The sequence below is a fragment of the Podarcis filfolensis genome (assembly GCF_964270895.1).
Source record: "Podarcis filfolensis genome assembly, chromosome: 12".
Lineage (NCBI taxonomy): Eukaryota > Metazoa > Chordata > Lepidosauria > Squamata > Lacertidae > Podarcis > Podarcis filfolensis.
Genome location: NC_139614.1, coordinates 44,220,666 through 44,244,759, shown reverse-complemented (window position 1 = coordinate 44,244,759; position 24,094 = coordinate 44,220,666). Strand labels below are relative to the sequence as shown.

Genomic DNA, 24,094 nt, shown 5'->3' with positions numbered 1-24,094 from the left:
CTTACTTTTGATCGTACTTTTTAATGCACGCTTATTAGGCAAATACAGTCAATAGATTAAAAAGTTGGTAATCGATCAGATGTAATTTGAATGTGCAAACCTATGAGAAAATGCTGAGATGCTTAAATTTGATAATGAATTGTTTTTAGTGTTCATTTTCAGTTTAATTTTCATTTTCATTTGTCTTTCTACATAGTTCGCAATGTCAATATGAATGTTGTGGGATGTAAATATCTCCTCCATTTTGCATTAATGCATTATTAATCTATTAAATACGAACAGCAGTTCACTTTCTTAAATAGTCATTAAAATAAAGACATTTACTATTAAGAGTGTGTGTGTGTTATAAATTGTTTTTCTTTTAAAGAAAGTGCTGAATACTTATCTCTTCTTACTTGCTATGTAGCGCTCAAATTCTTTCCCAGGCAAATCAGGTGGACCTCGCAACTTCAACGTGGGAAGCTGGGAAATATGGGGTGGAGACTCCTGGGTAACTGCTTTGCTTCCCAGTGTGCTAGTATGCATGCCCAGCTAAACAGTAGTGAGCGGTGGAACATGCAGAATGCCATCTTAACCAGTTTTCTTCTATGGATATCATATCTGTCAACTGTGCCCTCTTGGAGGACCTAGTGCCATCCTTAACAATTTCTTGCTTTTGCTTTTGGATACTAATTGATGAGGTCAGAATCTGAAAACCAAAAGCAGCTTTCCCCTCATTACATTCCTTTGCTACATTTGATGAAGGTGTTAGCACCAGTCTGGATTAATACAAACTGACGAGTTCATCCCAGTTAAAACAAACTAGGACATTACTTTCTTTATTAAACTGAATAAATTTGGTATAATTCTCCACACTGCTTTTCTTGGTTTTTAGGGGTTTTGTAGCCAGTGGGTGGGTGGGGAGCTTATCAAGTGTACCTAGGATTCAGCATATGCTGTATTGCAGAGAATAAGTAGCAAAAAGACTGGTGTTTATTTTCTTATGAAGATGCTGCAGAAAATCTTGGGCTACTTAGTAAAGGACTAATTCAGGACTGCTGCAGCTGGAACTAAAATCAAGCAAAGTTCAAAACCTCACAAGAGCTCATATACAATGTATTAAGCAGCAAGAATAACATTAACGAATGGAAAATTATAAAAGATATAGTCTTTTCCTTGGACAGTCCTTTAAGAAGATTTTATCTTTTAATGACTGTGAAGTTTATTTAAGCAAATGTGTACCCTACTCTTTTTTGTGTGATAGCAACACAGAAAACGCAATTGTGTAATCGAGTCCCACTACATAAGCCAGGACATGCAGCAGCTTAGTTCATTTGTAAGGACCTCTTCTGCTCCTGCATCATTTGAGTGGGGGGTAGAAAAGCCCAAGAAAGTGCAGTTAACTAGTTCAGTGCTGACTTTTGCACCCTGGCTTGTTTGGAAGCCACAAGCCATAGTTCCCAGCTTGCATGCAATGGGAACTTGCAGTGTTCTGGTTTCCTTCCCTGCTGGTGTGAAGGAAGAAGCCAAGGGGCTGCATGTGCGTATATAAGGTTTAGGCATTTTCTGGCTTAATAAGCCATGCCTTAATTACATAAGCTGGACATTGAGTGAAACTTGTTTCTAGGTAACACTCACATCATAATAGATTCTTCTTGCCCTAACATGCCAGGTGGGAGAATCTGCATTAGATTGTTTCTGTTCTAGGCATTATCTCAACAGTTCATGGGGTTTCTATCCTGTCAGTGATGCAGAACTTTTCTCTAGAAGCAATCTCACCAGCACTGGCAAAAGGGACCTTAATCTCAAATAAAATCTCCAAAACATGGGGGGGCGGGGGATTTTATTTTATTTTTTTCTGCTCAAGGCCCACATAGCACTGCAAGCAAACACTCTGGGAGCTGCTTGCCCAAAGCAGATGGGGCTGAAGTAAAAAGTAGATGCTTCAACCGATACCTGTGCAGGCAGTTACAGACCCCATAATGTAGTGGAAAGGGAGATATATTAATCCACAGTACAGTGATGGGCAGGAAGATTTAAATCACATTCTCGGCTCGTTGCCATGATGGGGATAACAGGGGAAAGGCATGCCAGCCAAAGACGCTTATGGCAGCAGTGGGACTAGGATGAGTTGGTTCCCCCTTCACAAGCACTGCTGATTGCTACTGAAGATCCCATAAGAGCTGCAGCTAGAACTGCTCTTCACCTAAGATTCCACATGATTCATTATTTTATTTTGCTCCCACCGCTATAGATGCCACCTCTGCCATAATCGGGATGGCTCGACCATTCCCTCTCTTGTCCCATCTGTCTGCATGAGAACCAAGCCCATTACTAACTGGCAGGCAGCTATACAGTGGTGCCTCGCAAGACGAAATTAATTCGTTCCGCGAGTCTTTTCGTCTTGCGATGTTTTTTGTCTTGCGAAGCACGGTCCGTCGCAACTGCGCCTCTTCAAGCGGCTTTAAGAAAAAAGGGAACAAACTCGCAAGACGTTTTCGTCTTGCAAAGCAAGCCCATAGGGAAAATCGTCTTGCGAAGCAACGCAAAAAATGAAAAACCCTTTCGTCTTGCGCGTTTTTCGTCTTGCGAGGCATTCGTCTTGCGAGGTACCACTGTAGTACATCCCATGCTACTAAACTGGAAGCCTGCCTAGCAACTGACTAACTTGCACTTCATAGAAGGTGCTCACATGTGCTGTGGCCTTGGGCCAGTTCTGCAGTGCTTGGGAGCGATAATGTCCTGCTCCACTGACACCTGGATGGGGCATACAGCAGCATAAGTAGTAAGAAATGATTGCTAATCAATATGCTGGGTGGTCTGGGAGAAGGAAATGGACATCTATGCTTGGAACATGATTGCCATGCATAACAGACATGGAAACAAATGGGAGTACATGCACTTACTGAGGCTAGCAGCCATTAGAACAACTGCTGGTGGCACGTGCTGCTGAGTAACAGGGTAGGTTTGCAGGAAAGCAAGGGGCAGGATCCTCAGACAAGTAGTATCAATTGGAGATAGACCCTACCCATTATATGAGGATCTGCAGTCATCCCAATACTGTACCAGGTTTTTGTTTGTTTCTTTTGGTTGTACTTCATTTTAATGGATCGGATTTGAAAATAAATTGCCTTTCTAGCTTAACATACTTTCCATATCCGTAACAGATGTGTAGAATTCTGTAGAGTAGGGCAGGAGGACTCTCCCAACTGAAATAAAGCAGCCAAAAAGGCAGGAAGAAATAATGTAAATGTCCCCCCCCCCAAAAAAAAAACAAGCTGTGAGGTTATATGTATGCTTGAGTACTTTTGCTTCTTAGAATTCAAAAGCATTAGAATATTTAGTTTCCTCAGAAGTTTAAAGAACTTAAGAAATCTTCCCATAATTCATTTCCTTCTGTGAGGTGAGGTGGGTGCAAGAGCCTAGTTGGACTCTTCCCCACTTCTTATTTAACAGTTGAGAGGTATCGGAGTCCTGTTGCTGTAATTCTACTGTTCCACTTCTCATGCGTAACTCCATTTTGTTTGAAGACATTTATTAAGTCTGACAACTGCATTTTAATACTGCCTTGAAAATTTTATGATTAATTCCACACTATGGTTCAAGTACTAATCTTTACCTAGTTCTGCAAGAATTAACCTGTTTCCTTTTCAATGCATCCATAGTAATTATTGCTTCTACTTGCTTTGAAACAATTCTGCTCATTAACCACTTAATTACGATTCCATCTAGGTCTCATTTCATCATTATAAAGATTAATAAAGAGGGGGGAAATGGAATACTTTCACTACCCATAGCATTGCAATCTTCTTCTAGTCCTTCCTGTTTACAAGATGGTACATGTTGCATCCAGGAATTTGGCTTAACTAGACTCTGATTACCAAATACTTTATATAACTACTTGTAATTTTAAGACTGCTTCTGGAGTTCTTTTTTTTTTTAATTAAAAAGTTTAATATAGTAGCCTCCCATCATGCATTTTAATTCTCTTAATGATTTTAATAATCTGAAATAGTTCAGAAGGCATATATACATAATATATAGTATATATACTTACCTGATGGTAGGTTCCATTGAACTCTGGCTTAGACATGGATAGAACTGGCTGCACTGCAAATTTCCTGTTGGGGAAAATACATGAGTGTAGCAATAAACAAACCTATGCTCAGAAGGGAGCTCACCTCTTTGAATATATTATATCCTCAGTAAGGAGTCCAACTTTCCAAGTATACTGGAATAACACATGTTTTGAAACACTTGCTTGTCATGTTTTCTTTCTGTTTGAAAACAGCTCTTAGAAATGCACCTAAAAACATTGACCTAGTTTGCATGTAATGCTAAGCTAAACCATGGTTTAGCACAACTGTGGAGGCTTCTTTTAAATATAGAAGATCCCAGAATGGTTCAGATAAACACTCCTCCAATAAAACGCAATAAAACAGAACTAGATCAAACAACCCCCCACAAAAACCAGTCTAATAATATGAGCACATCCAAGCAGGTTAAATAATTCATGGGTGAGCCTATACAGCATATAGTTGAAGCTGTGTATCATAGGTGGGTATATGATGCTCTTTGCTGCACTGTTGTTAGAAGCTGCTGTGCAGGTGTTGCGTCCACAGTGTGTGAATGAGAAAAGGATGTAGGCTGTACCAGGTGAGGTGCTTCCCTTCTTAGCTTCCCTCTCCACTTCTCTCAGTGGTCTGACACTGCAGTCAGCATTCCTACCTACTTTCCATTGGAAGCAAGTGCCCACTCTTGCCCGTCGATTGTGCTCCTGCTCCCAGCTAAATTCTGCACTGCTCAGGCTGTATCCAGTTCTGGGAGCAAGATTTTAAGGAGGGCACTGCCCAGAGAAGGAAGATCAGGATGGTGAGAGATCAGGAAACCTAAGTCCTATGAAATACTTTCCAGTTTAAAGCACTGGGTATGTTTCCTCCCGAAAGCTGACATCTTGAGTAGATATTGCTATTTATTTTGGAAAACCAAGCCTGCTTCCTATCCCTGCTTTGCAGCAGGTGTAGTTTGTTGGTGGGGAATATTAGAAGTATTATTGTAACATAAACCAACCTTTTTAGACATCGGAGACTTCAATTGGCATCATGGGATTTTCATTTAGGCTTTTATCTTCTGCCAGGGGTACTGAACACCCTTATAACTTTTTGCAAAATCATTAGTTTTAATGAGCATGTGTGCAAAAGTAGGGTCTGTAAGTACATCTCGCCATCAAACCCCAGCGTGCTATCCTTCACATCTCCTCTGCCACAGCCCCTTCATCAGCACCCCATTCACCCCTAACTCTGCTCCATATAAGTTCCCTTCCCCATATGTCACTGAGGACCTCCCAAAGTCCTCTTGCTTGTCAAAGCAGCTGCCACTCCCTCCCATTCTGTCAGTTGCATCCTTGTCCAGGTCTTCTCCCTAACCCATTCCTCTCCCCTTTAGCTGCAAACACAAGCAGACCTGCACATTTGACACACACCACACTTCTTGAAGCCTGCTCTGTGGGTTTAAATTAACTCCAGGAGAGTCTGATGCTGTGCTATGCAGGAGCAGCCATTGGTGGACCAGCCTTTGTACCTTGGGGACATTGCTTTCTGACCTGAATTATGGTTCAGCAACTCCTGTGAAAAGTGGTTGGGGAGCTGCAGGCCATGCTAAGAACCTTTTAAAAGGGTATGACAAAGTCCCTAGGCCTCTGGTCCAATACATATTTCTGTACTTTTCTTTCTGTCTCCTGTGGCTTCTTCTACCTTTGACCTAAACTCCCAGCATTTACCAAAATCAAGACACATAATTATGCGTTTAAGCACGTAGCTCTTTCTTTGATACAAATAGTACCAAAAATTCTCTGCCCACAGGTTGGCGGTGGGTGGGGTGGTGAACTATTATTTCCTTTTTTCCTCTTCACTGTTTTTTAATTTAGCAATTGAAATTCAAAAAAGTTTTTCACCATTTCCCCCCCAAAAGGCATTTAATCAGAACAGGCAAACAAAGGGATTCATCTCTAAACATTAGTTGCTCCCCGCCCCCCTAGTTTTCCCTTGTGTTGTCAATTTTCCCTTTTTGTTTTGTTTCTTGGAAAGAATGTTTCATTAACATGCAAAAGGAACTGGGCTGTGCTTCCAGGTTAATTGTTATTTCCAGTGTACTGTTAAAACCAGCTGATTTATCTCTTTATTTTGCCATTTCAAATGGCTCTTAGCTTTAGATCTTTACACAGCTCTTTCCTTCTCCCGCATCTTACCCATTTTTGGCCAGCTGAATTTAAGAAACAGACTTGTATGGCATATATAAAACATAGACGGAAGAAAAGCTAAGTGCTCCTCAGATTATACCGACCTGTTTATCAGGAGAGATGAAAGGAAAATCTGAGAGTTTGCTGCATTATGACCTCCTAAAATGCTTACACTGGGCCAAATTCTGCTCTGGCGCGCACAGTACAGTGTCCTGATTTGACACAGGACAAATTTGGTCCCATTATTTTTTAGGAGAGAACATCCTAGAGCTTATGCATCCATAAAATCTGCTACAGTTAAATGTATTAATGGCTTTTATGTTGTGCATTTGTGAGCTGGATAGTAAACAATTGTACATCTCTTCTTGTCTCATATCTGCTCTTGCTCTCCTTAGATTGTATCTAGTTTCAAAACTACGACGTCTAGAGCCATTTGCCAGCTGGTGAAAGAGTACATTGGTCATCGGGATGGGATTTGGGATGTCAGTGTCACGAAAACTCAGCCATTGGTGCTGGGGACAGCATCTGCTGGTAATACTCTTTATTTTTTGTCTCCATTGCTATTTATGAGGGTGTACTATCTTAAAGGGTGTACTAAACCAAACATGGCCAACTAATGACCCATAGGTGGCTTCAGGTCCTGCCCCATATTTAGACCCTTAGCCCTGCCTTTATCAGATGCAAAACAGCACGTTTGTGATTCAGAGGGTTGCCTATTGGATTATTGAGTTGATGGGACCAGATCTTCTCCAACCAAACTGTACAGATGTGGAGCAACACTCACCACCACCCTAGCTTTGATCCCCCCCACCCAAAGACTGAAAGAGACCGCTCTCATTACTCTAAACCAGTGTTTCCCAAACTTGGGCCTCCAGCTGTTTTTGGACTACAGTTCCCAGTATCACTGACCACTGGTCCTGCTATCTAGGAATGATGGGAGTTGTAGTCCAAAAACAGCTGGAGACCCAAGTTTGGGAAACACTGTTCCAAATCAGGGCATGTTTTCAGACTAGCATTTGACTCAGACCTGCTTAGCTTCAGCAAGGTGGTGGCCTCAAGTGACTTCAAGTCATACCCTGGGACCCATACATCTTTATTAGGCTAAGCAAAATGTCACAAAAATAGTGTAACTCAGGTTTTAAGATGGAACAGTAGGAAGAGGTAGTGGACATCTAATTGCAGATGCTATGCAGGTGTCAGGTTTCTCTTGTTACATTCTCTTCTTTATTTTTTCCCTTTCAGGTTTGTCTTTCACCACCTTTTCTTTGCCTACCCACTATTGACCCCAAAACCAAACTTTAGAAATATGACCTAATTTCTGTTATCCGTTTTAAGACTTATCTGTGCTTCCATTGCTGAAAGATTATCCCGCTAAGGACACTTCTTGTATTGGGACTAGTGATAATCCCATAGAATTTGAAATATGCTGGTAGCTATTTGAACCAGGGGCCGTAAATGTGCATATAACTGCAATATAACTTTTTATCTTTGAAAGAGAGGATAAATGAGGAATCTGAGATACGCTAGCACCATCTGCTGGACATCAAAGAGAGCAGGAGGGTATGATTCAGAGAAATTGGAGACCTGCACTTGGTCAAGAAAGTACAGCTAACTTCCTCGCCAACACCTCCGAATTCACTAAGGCTGCCTCAGACATGCATGCTCATTGCTTGATGACTGCAGAATTGGGTGGTGGTTCAGGCCTTTCTCACTTGTTTTCTCCCCCCCCCCTTTAGCCCCCATGAGCCGGGGGTGGGGGAAACGTCCCCTTCCTCTTCCACATGCCCCCATGCTTGCAGTCTTCTAGTGTCCTAGACATTGGGGAATGAATGTCTGCAGCAGGGATCCTGCCGAACTTGAGTAATTGGAAACCCCAAGTAGGGCTTTTCATGTGTGAATAAGTCATCATAGGTAGAACAGCACAGGGAAGTTAGGACACTTCAAAATCAGTGTTTTTCTGTGCAACCAATAGGCAGTCTGCTGTGAGTACTGAGAAATCAAATAATGGGCATGCATGTGTGAATGAGCCTGAACTACAAGCTGCCTCCAATCACTGTAAAAGTTTTCTTCCTACTGAGAGCCACAGGAAGAGGACTCCCCTGAAATGCATTTTCTCTGACTTATAACTGTATGTACAACTTCCAACTCCCTTTGTTGTCAAGCTCAACATACAGGGGCATACTTTGCTAGCACATGTCTCACTGGTAGCTGTATGCTTTGTTACCTGCCACTATAATTCTGCAGGGCCTCCATTGCCTAAATTAAAGCATTTTTCTTTGATTTCCCTTCCTTTTTAATTCTGACAGATCACACTGCTTTGCTTTGGAGCATAGAAACAGGGAAGTGCCTTGTGAAATATGGTGGGCATGCTGGATCAGGTGAGATGAAATCCCTGCTGTTGAACAGGAATGTCAGAAAAATAACTTTATGTATAATTTCTTCCTGCAGTGGCATGTATAGATGTATGGTTTTAGTATGCAAAAGCCACTGGGTTGAATCCAATTGTTCCCTTCTGCGAACTGAAGGAGTTCTTCAATTTGCAGAAAAGTGTTTTGTATGGCAGAGGCTTCCACTAATTTCTGCCAATTTCCCCTTTCCCCATTGCATTCCTTTGTGCCACCTTTCACCATATTCTGGAGGCTTTCTCAAACCCCCCCCCCCAAGGAGATATTTTTGGGGAGAAGGATGAGGAACATTTCCTCCTCTTTCATTGGTGAGGGTGTCCCTTTGATGAACGTAAGTGCACCGTGGGATTCAACCTAGTTTCTTAAGATGGTTTGAATCAAAGAGAAGCATATTAATAGTCAAAGGAAAAACTTGAAACGCAGTGGTTATAATTTGAACATTTCCATAAAATGCAATGGAGCAAGCAAGAAATAACAATATAAATGTTTGGTTGCTAAACGTGCTTTCAGATTTCAAACTTGATAATTGTTGTGTAACTCTTATTAAAATTCTCACAAAGATCAGATTCATTTTACCCATTACACAGACTGAGATGGTAGAATTCTGAACAGTACCACTTCAGAATGAAAGTGGGAGATGTCAGGTTTCTGAATGCTCCATGTAGAAAGGTCACTGCTTGTAGTGAGCTAGTGCACTCAGTCTATTTCCATTGATGTGCTAGCTAAATTGGATATGGGGAGTTCTTTTTTTTTGCATTTTTGCATGGGGAATCAGTTTGCCTCTCCTGCCCTTGCAGTGTGAAGCAGAAAAATCTGGAATTGTGCTAACTCAGTTTGCATAGTTTGTAGAATAACTCTTACTGGATCCGACAAGCACCATTCTTCTTGCTGGAAATCTTTGCTCTGGAATTTTCTATAAGAACATTCCCCGCCATTAGTCCTCTTGCTTATGGGATATCACTAGAATCACTGGAGTTCTATCTTTAAGTTATTCCTCACCTGTGATGGGATGGTGAGCTGCTTGTGCGTAAAATCCTGATCCCTCAGAGTTTGGCTAAGTTCCCAAACCTCTGTCTGTGATGGAGCTCCTTAAGCATGGCTCCATCAATCGCTCGTTGAATCGGACAGTGGGCGTTTACGGAACTTCTTCCAGCATAAAAGCTCCTTGACGGAAACGCGTCTTCTGGACTCTCGGCGTGACAGTTTCCGCCGAGGAGTGGGTGTGCCTACGGGAGGTCCTGAAACCTCTCCACTGTTCCCGCTTGAAGTATCTCTGAGCTCTCCCTCCGACTCACTTTCCCTTGTAACTCCACTTCTCCCCCTGCTGGTCCCCTCCTCCGCTGAGTGGTCTCTCTCACCCTCCATGAGCCCTTTCACCTCCTTCGTCTCAGATGACAGTTCCCTGACATCCACCTCCCCTCTAGGGCCCCCTTCACCCCCTTCCCTCCCCTCCTCTGCGGGAGGCGAGGGAGCAAAACCCCTGAAGGAACCTCCCTCATCTTCCGAAGTTTCGAACACTTCCCTCCACCTTTTGCTGTTCCCGGTTTCCAAGTACTCCTCCTCCTCGGAGTCTGTACCCTCTTCCAACTCCGATTCCCTGAATCCCTCCAGTTCCTCCTCATCGTCGGTGGTGCCAAAGTACTCCCTCCGGAACCTCGCTACTGGTTGAGGTTTCCTGGGGAACCTTTGGTGGAACGTTTCGATCAAGACCTCGTCATGGACCTCCTCTGCCTTCACCCAGGTGTTTTCCGACTCCGGTTCCCCTTCCCACGCGACCAAATACTCCACCTGATTACCCTTCCACCTGGAGTCGATGATTTCCGCCACATAGTTGCGGCTTTCCCTTTCTTCTATGGCTGGCCCCCGTGTGGATACCCCTTCACCTTCCCCCCTGTATGGTGACAGTAATGACCTGTGGAATACTGGGTGCAGTTTCATGTGGTTCGGTAACCGGAGTCTGAAAGCCACTGGGTTGACCTGTTGGATGACCTCAAATGGTCCCAATCTTTTGGGTCTCAATTTCTTGCAACTACCCTTGAACGGCAACCCTTGGGTTGATAGCCAGACCCGACTCCCCACCCTAATTGTTTCACCTTCCCTTCTGCTCTTGTCTGCCTGCCTCTTATATTCTTCTTTGGCCCTTTCTAAGTTGTGTTGGAGTTGACGATGGATCGCTTCCATTTCTTCTACAAAAAGTTCAGCGGCCGGAACACTCCATCTCTCTCCTCCTTCCCCTGGAAACGCCCTGGGGTGGCACCCATAATTAGCCAAAAAGGGGCTCATCCCGGTGGACACATTCTCTGCATTATTGTAAGCAAATTCCGCTAGTGCCAACTTTTCGACCCAATCGTTTTCTCTGTCATTGACATAACACCTCAGGTATTGTTGAAGGATACCGTTTGCCCTCTCCGCCTGCCCATTGGTCTCAGGGTGCCTGGCAGTCGAAAAGTTGACCTCTACGTGCAACAAGCTCATAAGCTTCCTCCAGAATCTGGACGTGAACTGTTTCCCTCTGTCGGAAACCAGCCTCAAGGGGGCGCCATGCAGCCTAAAAATATGTTCTACAAACAATTTTGCTGTCTCTTCCGCCGTGACTGCATGTGAGCAAGCTACAAAGTGACCCATCTTAGTTAACTGGTCTACTACGACTAGTATGGCGGTTTTCCCCTGGGATTTGGGCAGATCAGTCATAAAATCTATCGACACCGCCTCCCACGGTCGTTCTGGTGTGGGTAACGGTTCTAAATACCCCGCTGGTGCCCGCCTTTCTCCTTTGGCTCTCTGGCATTGGTCACACCTTCTCACATACTCCCGTACATCCTCCCTCACCTTGGGCCACCAAAACTCCCTGGTCACCAACCACATGGTCTTGTGTTGCCCAAAATGCCCCGCTGTGGGATTGTCGTGCAGCTGTTTGAGTACTCTCCCCCCTCAATTCCCCTTCGGGTATATATAGCGCCCCTTTGTAATACAATGCCCCGTTTCTTTCTTCAAAACCTCCGGGGTCTTCTCCCTCTCCCCTTAAACCTCTGAGCTTATCCTGGGCGTACTCATCATTTACCGTTCCCTCTACCAGTTCTCTTTGCCCCACCCAGGCCGCACCACACACCCAGTGGTCCTCTGGGATAATATGTCTCTCTTCTGGCGCTCCCTCCCCCTCCAAATATTCAGGTTTGCGAGAGAGAGCGTCCGCTCTGATGTTTTCTGGACCTGGCACATAGCAGATTTCAAAATGGAATTTGGAGAACTCCTGGGCCCATCTCACTTGTCGTTGGTTGAGCACTCGTGCCGTTCTCCAATACTCCAAATTCTTGTGGTCCGTACATACTTGTACCTTATGCTGTGCACCAATTAGTAAGTGTCTCCATCTCCGGAACGCTTCGTGAATGGCGAGTAGTTCTCGGTCATATACCGTGTAGTTCCTCTCGGATTTGTTCAGCTTACGCGAAAAGAAGGCACACGGTCTCCATTCCGACTTATTGCTCCCTGGCTGAAGCAGCACCGCCCCCACCGCGCGGTCTGAGGCATCAGTTTCCACTCTCATGGGTTTTTGTAAATCCACATGCAGGAGCTGTTCTTCCGAAGCGAATGCCTTTTTCAATTCCTCAAAAGCGTGCTCCGCCTCCGCCGTCCAAACGAATTTCTTCTTGCTGCTCAGACAGTCCGTGATGGGAGCCGTTAAGTGGGCAAAGTTCTTGATGAATTTACGGTAAAAGTTCCCAAACCCTAAGAACCTTTGCACATCTTTTTTCGTTTTCGGTGTCTTCCATTCCAGCACCGCCTGTACCTTGCCTGGATCCATGGCTAATCCCTTGTCTGATAGGCGGTACCCCAGGAATTCCACCTCCTTGGCGTGGAACTGACACTTCTCCAATTTCACCCACAACTGGTTTGCTTGCAGCTGGCTCAGCACTTCCCTGACATCCTTTACATGCTGCTCCTCATTCTCTGAATATATCAGCACGTCATCGAGAAAGGCCACGCAATTCTTGTAGAGCAAAGGTCCCAGTACATGGTTCATGAGCGATTGAAAACAGGCGGAGCCTGCTTGTAATCCAAAGGGCATAACGAGATATTCGAAAGCCCCTAGGGGGGTGAACATCGTTGTCTTCCATTCATCCCCCTTCTTTATTCGTATCAGGTTGTACGCTCCTCTCAGGTCCAGTTTCGTGAATATCTTTCCCTTCCTCACCCTGGTCAAAATGTCATCAATCCTGGGCATGGGGAAAGTCACTGGTTCTGACACGGCATTTAGCCGCCGGTAGTCCACGATCAATCTCGGTTTATCCGTGTTTTTTTTGTCCACAAAAAACACTGGGCTGCCCCCCACCGCTCTGGACTCTCTGATGAAACCTCTCTTCAGGTTTTTGTCAATAAACTCCCTCAACTCCTGCATTTCCCTGTCTGACATGGCGTACAGCTTGCCCACGGGGAGCTGGGCCCCAGGGACCAGGTTAATTTGGCAGTCAAAGTCTCTATGCGGTGGTAGTTTATCTGCTTCCCTTTCGCTGAAGACCTTGCTCAGGTCAGCGTATTGTTTGGGCACCTTCCCTTTGTCCGCCACTTCCATCCCTGCTAGGGAGGCTTTTGCCCCTTCTGGCACCTTTCCCTCTTTGCAGTGTTCCAGGCAATGTGCTGACCCAAAGGTGACCACTCTCTGATGCCAGCCCACTAGCGGGTCATGCAACGCTAGCCAGCTCATTCCCAAAATGACTGGCGCCCCTCCCAGGGTGGCTACATTGAACGCTATCCTTTCAGTGTGCCTTGCCACCCTCATAACCATTGGGACGGTCTGTAGGCTAACTTCTCCCCCCAACAGCTCCCTCCCATCGATCGTGGTGACCTGCAGGGGGTTGCTTAAAGGGAGTGTCTGTATCTGGTGTTCAGCTGCAAACTCCTTGCTCATAAAATTACAGGAGCTGCCTGAGTCCAACAGCGCCTTGGTCTTTAGTGGGTATCCGTTTGCCAGCTCTAGCAGCACCTCTATTACTAGAGCTGGTCTTGGAGGTTCCGGAGTGGGCACTTTTACTGCTCCTTGGCCTGTCTGCAGTGCCCTGACAGCGGCAGACAGGCGTTGGCTTTTACTGGCTCCTGGACTTCCTCCTCCTTCCCCCCAACAGCTCCCGCCATCCCTTGCCATTCCTTTCTTTGTGGGCAGACTCTGGCAAAGTGACCTGGCTGCTGGCAGAGGTAACATTTCTTGGCGCTCTTTCCCTCCTTCTTCCTCCCTTCACTGGGATTTGAAACTGCGCGCGCGCGCGCTGTTCCAACTTCCATCGGCTCTCCGGGCGGGAAACTGGGTTCTGGAATCTCTGGAATGCGGAAATCCCTCCAACGCTCTCCTTTCCCCTCCCGCTTCTCCAAGGCTCTTGCCTCCTGGCGCGCTCCAATGGTCAGCGCTGATTTGGTCAGCTGGTCCATAGACTCCGCCCTGGGCGCCCGGGAAAGTTCGTCTTTCACCGCCGAAGAAAGCCCCTCTTCAAAGAGCATTTGAATGGGTTCCGCCGATAGGTCCCACCCCAATTTATGTATCAACATTGTAAACTCAGTCCAGTACTCACGAACCGATCGGCTCCCCTGTTTGCAAGCCATCAATTGTCTGCGCACCAGTCCCTGTTCAATCTCGCTGGAAAACATCAAATCCATGGCGCGAAAAAACTTCCTCGCGTCCTTCAGCATGTCACTATTCCCTGCCATCAGGGGCCGGACCCAGTCTCTCGCCCCCCCTTCGAGATGGCCAATCACAAACGCCACTCGCGATGCCTCATCGGGAAAGTCGTTAAACTGCAGTTCAAGAGCATACTGCATCTCTGTCCTAAAGGCTTGGTAGTTCCTGGGGTCCCCCCCAAACTTCTGCACCATTCCTGGCATCTTTCTTGCTAGTGTAGCGCCTTTTGCCTTTTCTGCATCCTGCGCCCTCCTTTCTTCTAGCCTCGCCGTTTGCATTGCTAGCTGGAGTTCCAAAACTCTGTACCTTTCTTCCAGAGTTGGACCTTCTCCAGCTCCTGCTGCTCCTCCGGCTCCAGCTGGGTTGCTCATGATGCCTCTCTGCACAAGCTGCTTTCAGGGACTGTCCGATTGCTGTGATGGGATGGTGAGCTGCTTGTGCGTAAAATCCTGATCCCTCAGAGTTTGGCTAAGTTCCCAAACCTCTGTCTGTGATGGAGCTCCTTAAGCATGGCTCCATCAATCGCTCGTTGAATCGGACAGTGGGCGTTTACGGAACTTCTTCCAGCATAAAAGCTCCTTGACGGAAACGCGTCTTCTGGACTCTCGGCGTGACAGTTTCCGCCGAGGAGTGGGTGTGCCTACGGGAGGTCCTGAAACCTCTCCACTGTTCCCGCTTGAAGTATCTCTGAGCTCTCCCTCCGACTCACTTTCCCTTGTAACTCCACTTCTCCCCCTGCTGGTCCCCTCCTCCGCTGAGTGGTCTCTCTCACCCTCCATGAGCCCTTTCACCTCCTTCGTCTCAGATGACAGTTCCCTGACATCACCCCACAATGATACTAGACACTAGGCAAGCATATATTTTAACTCCTAGGTTAAAGTACATCGCAGCCCTCCCACAAACCACTGAACAGATCTTAAAGCACAGTGGAGGTTCAGATGTGCCCCCTGCCCCTAAGTTTAGCTACATGTACAGTGTGGACTTCCTGTGGATTGGTTGGTCATAATAATTGTGTTGTTGTTTTTCTTAAAAACAGTAAATTCCATAAAGTTTCATCCGACGGAACAAGTGGCTCTTACAGGTATGTCATTATCTTGGGCTCACAGAATAATATTCACAATACCCTTAGGAATGAATGGTCAATTTACCACTTGCTTCATGTGTGTGTTTGCTGATTACCTCTGTCAGGTTAGTACTGTATAGGAAGCTGCCTTATACCAAGTCGGACTATTCACATCCTAAGAGCAGCCCTGTTGGATAACACTAAAGGCCTATTTAACCCAGTAGCTTGTTCCCAGAGTGCCGGGAGGCCCACAAGTAGGGCATGAGGACAATAGCCCTTTCCAGTGCTTGTGATTTTGTAGGTAGCATATGGCTATCATGACTATTAGCCATTGATGGCCTGATCCTCCATAAATTTGTCTAAGTCCCTTTAAAGCCATCTAACTTGGTGGCTGTCACCATGTCTCATTGGAGCAAATCCCACAGTGTAGCTTTGTGCCATGTGAAGATGTATTGTCTTTCTCGAATCCCCCCTCCATTCCACTTCATCATCATCATCATCATCATCAATGTATTATTTATACCCCGCCCATCTAGCTGGGTTTCCCCAGCCACTCTGGGCGGCTTCCAACAGAACACTAAAATACAATAACCTATTAAGCATTAAAAGCTTCCCTAAACAGGGCTGCCTTCATCAGTTCACCTAACTCATTGTTGTCTACTCTGCATGGAATATCGTTGGCTCTCTGGGTTACAAACAGAAATCTTTCCCCATCCTGCTTGGAGATGCCTGAGATTGAACCCAGGAATAAAAATGTGTGCTCTACCTCTAAGCATCTTCTCCAGAGCATTCTGTTGTCCTGACTCACTCACCTTAACAAGGTTTTATTTCTCTTTTCTTTGGCCATCCTCTAGTTAAATATGCCTGTGTATGAGAGATGGCGTGCTTGCACTTTTATCTGTTGACTTAAAGGTAATTAACTTTGGGGTCAAAAAGGAAGAGGCTACAGAATTTTTAAAATTCTGTAATCTGTGTGTATTATAGGCATTTACAGGTCATCCCATACCCTACCTCCTAAGGAGTGATGTAATTATTTTTTGGCCGCATAGACGACATAAAATTGTTTACAATGCCATTCATGAGGGAGGGAAGGGATGTTGGAAGCTTTCCTGAACTTGCACACACATTAAAACTTGCATTGGAATGCAGCAACAAGTAAGACTGATACTGAGGAAGGGGTGAATGTTTGTTTGTTTGTTTATATAAAACTTGTATAGCCTCATAACTGTAAATAAAACCTCTAAGTGGTTTACCAAAAAATTCTCAATAAGTGCAAATTATTTATATGTATGACTAGGTGTTAAAATGTGTGTGATTGTGAGTGTGTGTGTATATGTGTATGTGTATGTGTAAATTGAACATGCTGGCTTCATTCTCTTTGCTTAATTGAACATTGTATAGTCCCCAAATAATGAAACATTTAATTTAGGCTGAATGTTAACTAAGTGGTCAGCAGCAGTATTTGTTCAAAAGTAAGTATTATTTATGCATAAGTAACTTAGGCGTTTGAGTCAAAATGGTAAAAATGCAATGACCTTAACACTGATCCTCTTTGGTTTGAAGCAGTGAGAACAAGTTCAAGCTTTCCTTCTCCCACCTCTTACCTGGATTCCTCAAACACCATTTGACCTTGATGTGCAAACCAGCAAATTATAGTTTGAGCAAGCCAGTTTTGTAAACTAGGATCAAACCATTGTTTGAAACTTCAGTTTGGAGAGATTGCTTCAAACTATTTGCCTGTTCATACATTTTGGTAAACCATGGTTTGAGGAAACCAAGAGGTTTTGCATCAAGGACTGCAGAAAAGGAAAGGGGACTGGTGGGACAGGAAGCACTCTAACTCACAACTTGTTCCAAATCCTCTGTACCATAGTTTAGTGGATCGGGAGTGTGACATCTGAATTACCTACTATATTTCCATATTCTTTCAACTTTCTCTGCAGCTTCAGGAGATCAGACAGCTCATATCTGGAGGTACATGGTCCAGTTGCCCACACCTCAGCCTACCGCAGACTGTAATGTAAGTGATTTAACTCCAATTTGATGCTGGATATTGAAGAAAAGTTTTATGCTGCATTTTAAAACTTTGCAATAGTATATTAACCTATTTGAGAATATGCATCCTTTAAAACAATTTGTGATTATTATTTCCCTACTTAGCATTTTGCTGATTACATTTTCCATTGCTGCTACATGTTTTTGGCGCACCATTGTCTAGGTGGACTGTGTCATAAAGTCCTTCAGCTCACCCTGCAGCTCTGCTCAGGTGGCTGTTATTGATAGCTTCAGTGGAAGCTAGTTGGTATGTTATCTCTGCCATTAGAAACTCAGCAACAGAGGGGGACATACCCATCACTATACTACTGCAGCACATGACTGTATGGAAACACTGTTTAATCAAGATTTGCATAAGGTCTTCAAGGAAAATACGTTGACAACACCAGGAGGGCCACAGCTTCCTCATACCTACTTCAGAAGACATCTTAAAAAACCCTACTGCTGATGTGCAAATTTATCTCAAAAGGCCCCAAACAAATTTACAATCTGAAAAGAGAGAATATTTTCATTTATTTACGTGGGAGTAAATATCGCTCGAGGGACGCGGGTGGCACTGTGGTTTAAACCACAGAGCCTAGGACTTGCAGATCAGAAGGTGGGCGGTTCGAATCCCCGTGACGGGGTGAGCTCCCATTGCTTGGTCCCTGCTCCTGCAAACCTAGCAGTTCGAAAGCACATCAAAGTGCAAGTAGATAAATAGGTACCGCTCTGGCGGGAAGGTAAATGGTGTTTCCATGTGCTGCTCTGGTTCGCCAGAAGTGGCTTAGTCATGCTGGCCACATGACCCGGAAGCTGTACGCTGGCTCCCTCAGCCAGTAAAGCGAGATGAGCGCCGCAACCCCAGAAGCGGTCACGACTGGACCTAATGGTCAGGCGTCCCTTTACCTTTAAATATCACTTATCATTGAACTTTACTTCCTATATCCCATGTCTTCTTCAAGTGTCTCCTCCTCTTTTGTTGTTGAGACTATGCTAATAGGGACACTCTCAACAGCTCAGCTATCCTTTGCCTCATGGAATCTGACTCACTAGCTCTCTCCCAGATTACCTGCTTTGGGCGTTATATTGCACAGTGGGAATCCCGATAGCAGAAACCCTTGTGTTTGTGATAGATTAATCCCGCATTAAGGATCATGGAAGCCACATTCAACTTGGGCAGTTTTAATACATGTTAAATATTTTCAAAATTAACAGCAAATGTCTGGAGAAGATGAAGTTGAGTTCTCTGATAAAGATGAACCTGAAGGAGATGGAGATGGTTCTAGTGATTGTCCCACCATCCGGGCTCCTTTAACTTTCCTAAAAAGCCACCAAGGTGTAGTCATAGCAGCTGATTGGCTAGTTGGAGGGAAGCAAGCTGTGACAGCTTCATGGGATAGAACAGCAAACCTGTATGATGTGGAGACATCTGAACTGGTGCACTCTCTGACAGGTACCTCTTTGTGTGGAAGTTTCATTTTTGTCCGTTTGTTTCACAGGCTGATTGTGGGTTCTAGGCTGCCACTGTTAACGTGGTGCTTAGAAATTCAAACTTCCTGGCAAGGAAGAGTAACCCCCATTGTTTATTATGAATGTGAGATTCCTCTGTACTCTGTGTCGCCCCGTTTCTTCTTTGAACTTCCATGTTTCTCTTCTCCCAAAGGGTCAGTGTGCAGTCTGAAAACAGACTCCCAAGGGGGAGGGGTGTAGAATATATTTCTAGCACTAGAACTGTTTACAAAGCGGTTGCTTTTCTGTTGTGATCGGGCAGTTCAGTTGCCTTTAATAACAGATATGTGAAGCAGAAATGGCCAGATTGTTGCTTTATTCATACAAAATGTATATCATTTTAAAAAAATTTAAATGAGATCTTTTCACAAAACATGGGCCAAGATGGCCATTCTGCTTATGTAGCTTTCTCCTATAGCTATTTTCCACCTGCTATACCAGCCACAGAAGCTTAATATATCATGGATTATCATCAGATGTGCAACCAAAGCCTTCAATTAACTAGACATGAGAAATGAAACATGTAATGTGGTTATGATTATTGGACCAGTTTCTGCCCAATTAAGAGTTTTGTGGAATTTGGTTCAGTTTTAATTAAGAGGTTCTTTCCTACATATGGTCATATTACCAAGTTACCTAGGTGGTTTTCACCACTTTCACCCTATAGAGCAATGACATCTAGATTGTTTTTCCTAAACTATTTTGTGTCTGTAGGCACTGGGCGTGGTATAACTTGTGTGCAGCTGCTCTGTCGCCAGTGGCAAGTTATAATGTGGCAGTTGTGTGTTAATTAGTAGGAGATTAAACTGCGGTGTGTACCTAAAGTAGAGGGATGAACTAGATGATTTGTGGCTCCTTGCAGCCCTGTGATTTTGCAGCTCTTAGCATAGGCCTTAAATTTTATATTCAGTCAATGTAAACAGCTGCTGCAAGTCAGCTTTGACGACAATTTGTCTAAGCCACAAAGAACTCAACATGCAAAGAGCAGACTAACTTCTCTGACATTTCTGGTCACAGCTTTTCAACAACGTGGGCAAGTCAGGCACTACTTTAGATGCAGAATTTTCTAGTGCATCTGCCTCAAACACGAACCCTGCACTTTTGAAGAAGGCACACCAAGATAGTTTAGCAGGTTGTTGGCCAGGTGATATTTCCCCATTCAGAGTACCTTCCTTGCCCTTCTTATCTCTGCATGGTTAATCAAGGAGTCAGGCTGTCTGTTTTTGTTTCGGTGCTTAGCAGATCTTTGTAGAGTAAACTGTATTCAGTATTGCCGAGGAATGGTAAAATGTTGGATCTATATGCTCTTAAATGCATTCCTTTAGATGAAATGAGGAGTCTAATCTATGTTAGCGATGATGGCCCAGGAATCTGGGGTAGGTAGTAAAATTCTAAGCCACCTGTTTGCCACCAAAGCAGAAGAATTGTGTGTCTGATGTTTTTCCTCCCTAGTGCTTGTGGAATTGAAAGGTCATGCATTCTCAATGCCTTAATATTTTCATCTGTGGTTGTAGGACACGACCAAGAACTTACACATTGTTGCACGCATCCCACCCAACGTCTTGTGGTGACCTCATCACGAGACACGACTTTCCGCCTGTGGGATTTCAGAGACCCTTCTATCCATTCTGTGAATGTCTTTCAGGGCCATACAGAGTAAGTGACAGCAGTTTCTTAAAGTTTTTAAGCGGGAGGCTGGTTGCGTTGGGCTACTTGTACAAGATGCTTACTTTCTTTTTTATAATTATTTTTATTATTTTTCCAAATTATTTCAAATCGAACCAAATTACTTTAATGCAGTTTCTTAAAATCAGGTTTCCCTCTCCTGTTGCAAACATATGTCCATCATTTCTTCCCGTAGCTGTATCATTTCTTATTCAGTATCCAGTTGTCATCCTTCACTTGCCATTAAGCCATTCTTCCAGCTTTTTCCTCCTTACAAACAGCACCTGTGTTACATCTTATAAATATAAAATCCAGTTCATGTGTGTAGTCCTTCATATATATTTTTGTTCCAGACCTGGTGTGCTGAGAGAGTTACTATCTTCCATTGTTCAGTTATTTGCAGTGTTTATCTGGAGGAACTTGTACCAAATTATTTCAGACCTCTTCAGGTTTTAACAGTAATCATTTTGAGATGTTCTCTTATCAAAACTCTTTTCTCCCACCCCAATTAAAACTTTGTTAGTGCCAAGGAGAATTAAGATAAGATACCCATCTTCTTATTGCAGAGAATGAGACTTCAAGAGACTGCATTAAAAAACTGTAGCTATGCTGCATTATGGAAAAGGTTAGCACCATTAGACAATGGGCTGGTTTTCCAACAGCAGCCCCCATTGCATCTTGAAGGCTGCTGGAAAAGTCCTGCCACCCCAGGACAGGTGTGAGGAACCTGCGGCCATCCCCATTGGGGGATGTTGGAGCAGCCCTGTTCTTCTAGTGCAGAACTTGGGAACCTGTGGCTCTTCAGATGTTGTTGGACTGTGACTCTTAATAGTTTCAGCCAGCATGGCCTGTGGTCATGGACGATGGCAGTTGCATATGAACATCTGGAGGTCTATAGGTTTTCATTTCCTGTCCTAGGGCCTGTCCAGTGTTATAGCAGGAGGACTTAACAGAAGGTTTAGTAGAGGCTAGGGATGCTCATATGATCTTGTTTCAAGTATTTATATTATGCTTTTCATTTAAAAAGTTTGGTCAGCAGTTTACAAAACAAAATACAGTATACAGTGGTACCTTGGGTTACATACGCTTCAGGTTACATACGCTTCAGGTTACAGACTCCACTAACCCAGAAATAGTACCTCAAGTTAAGAACTTTGCTTCAGGATGAGAACCGAAATCGTGCGGCAGCGGCGCAAGGCCCCATTAGCTAAAGTGGTGCTTCAGGTTAAGAACAGTTTCAGGTTAAGAACGGACCTCTGGAACAAATTAAGTACTTAACCCGAGGTACCGCTGTATAAAACATCAAAATCAACAAAATAGGATTCTGCTCAATATACCCCCCCCCCCCGCACTCAACCCCAGACTTGTGCGGTAGTAGGGATTTCTGGACTCCTTTAAAGGTCAAATGGTGTTTTCCTAGGTCAGCTGCCATAATCTGCTGATGAGTGCTTATCCAGGATTTTGGCAGTCCCTCAGACAGAGGCAACGGGGGCAGATCTACATGAGTCTACTCAATTTCCGAGGGATAGTGTGGCAATCTTAATGTTGCAGTGTGTGTTGTGACTTAGGTCCAGGTTACCGTGTAGCAAGCCGTCATAAGCATATTTAAAAAATCTTTTTGAAGATCGTAATGATCCTCCCCAGATAAAAAAAGAGGAAAGTGTTGGAACTGCTCAAATTTCAGCTGGAAGATACTATCAAAACAAGGAGCACATGGTATGCAAAAGCCTTGCAATAATTATTCACAGCAGTAGCAACAAAGGATTGAGGTTAAATGTCAAGTGAGTTGCCAGGGCTCACTTACAATGGGGCGGTTGGCAGGAAGACTAGAAGTAAAGGCAGTAGAATCACATGCCCTGCAGGGTTCTTCAAAGTCCATGAAGGAGGTAACATTCAGAAGCATAAACCTTAGAAGTGTGGGATCCACGCACTGACTCTCAGCATGCCACAGGTCAGCACAAGTAATTGACTAATCTTATGTCCTGCTTTTCCTTTAGAGAGTTCAGATGAGCTTGCCTGGGTCTCCCACTGGTCTTCCATACAGGCACTGTACAAGTTGTAGCAAGAATATTACTTTGTGCAGGCTGCCTTAAAGAACTGGTGCTGAAAGATCTACAGTAATTACATTTTTGATTTTAGGCTCAATTCAAAGGGCTGTTTTTGACCCTACACAGCTTAGTTTCCATTTGGAGAATATGCGGAAGAGAGCCCTGGGCTGTTTGACCCTTTATCTAGTTCTCTTTTTCTCTCCCATAAAAACCACACTCTCTTTTAAAGTGTGCTTGCAATTGCAGATTAAATATACAGTGCAGGTGGATGTTTCTTAAGTTGCTCTGACTGTTAAGACTGTTCTCCTAACTGCCATAACTGTACCAACTGCTATAACTGCCACAGAGTGTATGACAGCTCTTGCAATTAACCCATTACATGTGCATTTTGGATGCTAACATCCCACAGGTCATGCCTATCGGAAGGAAGCTTCCTCCTGTATAACCCCACCCCCCACATCTTAAGATTGTCCAGATAAATTCTCTCTGCAGTCTGAACTGTGGTGCCTGGCCCTATGAGCAGGAGCCTTCTTGGTGGTGGTGCCCAACATACCTTCCCAGGAAGTTTCACCAACTCCTCTGTCTTTATGACCTTCAAGTGACAGGTGGACACCTTGTTTCAATAAGCTTTTAGCTGAACTGGGTTATGCGCTAGAGTCCTATATCCCTGTTAATTGTTTTTATTTTGTATGTAATATATAATTGCATGTTCCTGTAAACTGTCAGCCTTGCTGTAGAATGGCATTTAAGCTTACTGAATAATAATAAATAGTTTAAGGAATGAGAGGTGTCAACATTTCTAGGCATCTGCTTTAGATGAAAAAGCTAGGCTTTTCCTCCCACCTGTAGTTTTTAGTGCTGCTTAAATTTAAAAGCTGCTTTGTTAGCACTGCAATTAGCTGTGTAATTACCTTTCGGACAAATTGAATTCCATAATGGCAACTTTTGACACCAAGAAATAGAGGTGAACGCATTAAAAACAACCCCTTTCTCTCATAATTTTCTGTCTATTACCAGTCTATTAGCATCCCACAAATGTGCTAGAGTTTCCTTGCAGGTCTAGCCATAAGTAAGGAGCACTGCAGATCTCCATATACATAATTTCTTTTTCTTTTTAGTTAGCCACATCATCTAGCCAGTGTGGATTTTTGCTTGTAGTGAGGGAGGCATCCACTGATCAGTGCTGAACATGCAACCCACAAGTTAGTTGTACAGTGGTTATCTGTAAAGTGGAGTTTAGGATAGTCAAAACATAGCATTGGCCCTTATTTGGAAGGTCCGTCTGGGGTCAGTTTACTGTTTGATACTTTGGCAAGGGTCACCATGAGTATTGGGAAGGAGGTTCATATCCTTGGTGTCAATGAAATGCCCCTTGTGCTCTGAGGTAGCTGGCGATCGTGGGCATCAAAGCATTATTTAGTACACAGTAGACAATCTTGTTGATTGAGACCAGCATATGGTCCTGGAAGACTCCTTAACAGA

At 44.2% G+C, this 24,094-nt stretch overlaps 1 protein-coding gene and 2 long non-coding RNA genes across 6 annotated transcripts in view; 1 reads left to right on the top strand and 2 right to left on the bottom strand.

The window, feature by feature from the left end:
• The window catches only part of WDR37 (WD repeat domain 37), a 55,547-nt gene that overhangs the window by 16,079 nt on the left and 15,374 nt on the right, over window positions 1-24,094 (top strand). For 2 of the 4 annotated variants that reach the window (XM_083579826.1, XM_083579827.1), the window contains 7 exons: window positions 407-490; window positions 6,613-6,748; window positions 8,524-8,595; window positions 15,327-15,371; window positions 17,297-17,373; window positions 18,606-18,843; window positions 20,414-20,555. In XM_083579826.1, coding sequence (XP_083435952.1) covers window positions 407-490; window positions 6,613-6,748; window positions 8,524-8,595; window positions 15,327-15,371; window positions 17,297-17,373; window positions 18,606-18,843; window positions 20,414-20,555 — 794 coding nt within the window. The remainder of the gene's footprint in view (window positions 1-406; window positions 491-6,612; window positions 6,749-8,523; window positions 8,596-15,326; window positions 15,372-17,296; window positions 17,374-18,605; window positions 18,844-20,413; window positions 20,556-24,094) is intronic. The other 2 variants (XM_083579828.1, XM_083579829.1) reach the window with 1 other exon arrangement.
• LOC310746337 lies at window positions 3,004-23,217 on the bottom strand. Its single transcript, XR_014540648.1, has 3 exons — window positions 22,690-23,217; window positions 4,037-4,100; window positions 3,004-3,188 (listed from the first exon to the last, which is right to left on the bottom strand). It is a non-coding gene; the product is annotated as an uncharacterized lncRNA (long non-coding RNA).
• LOC310746314 lies at window positions 21,177-22,515 on the bottom strand. The gene is made up of 2 exons (XR_014540618.1): window positions 21,878-22,515; window positions 21,177-21,635 (listed from the first exon to the last, which is right to left on the bottom strand). It is a non-coding gene; the product is annotated as an uncharacterized lncRNA (long non-coding RNA).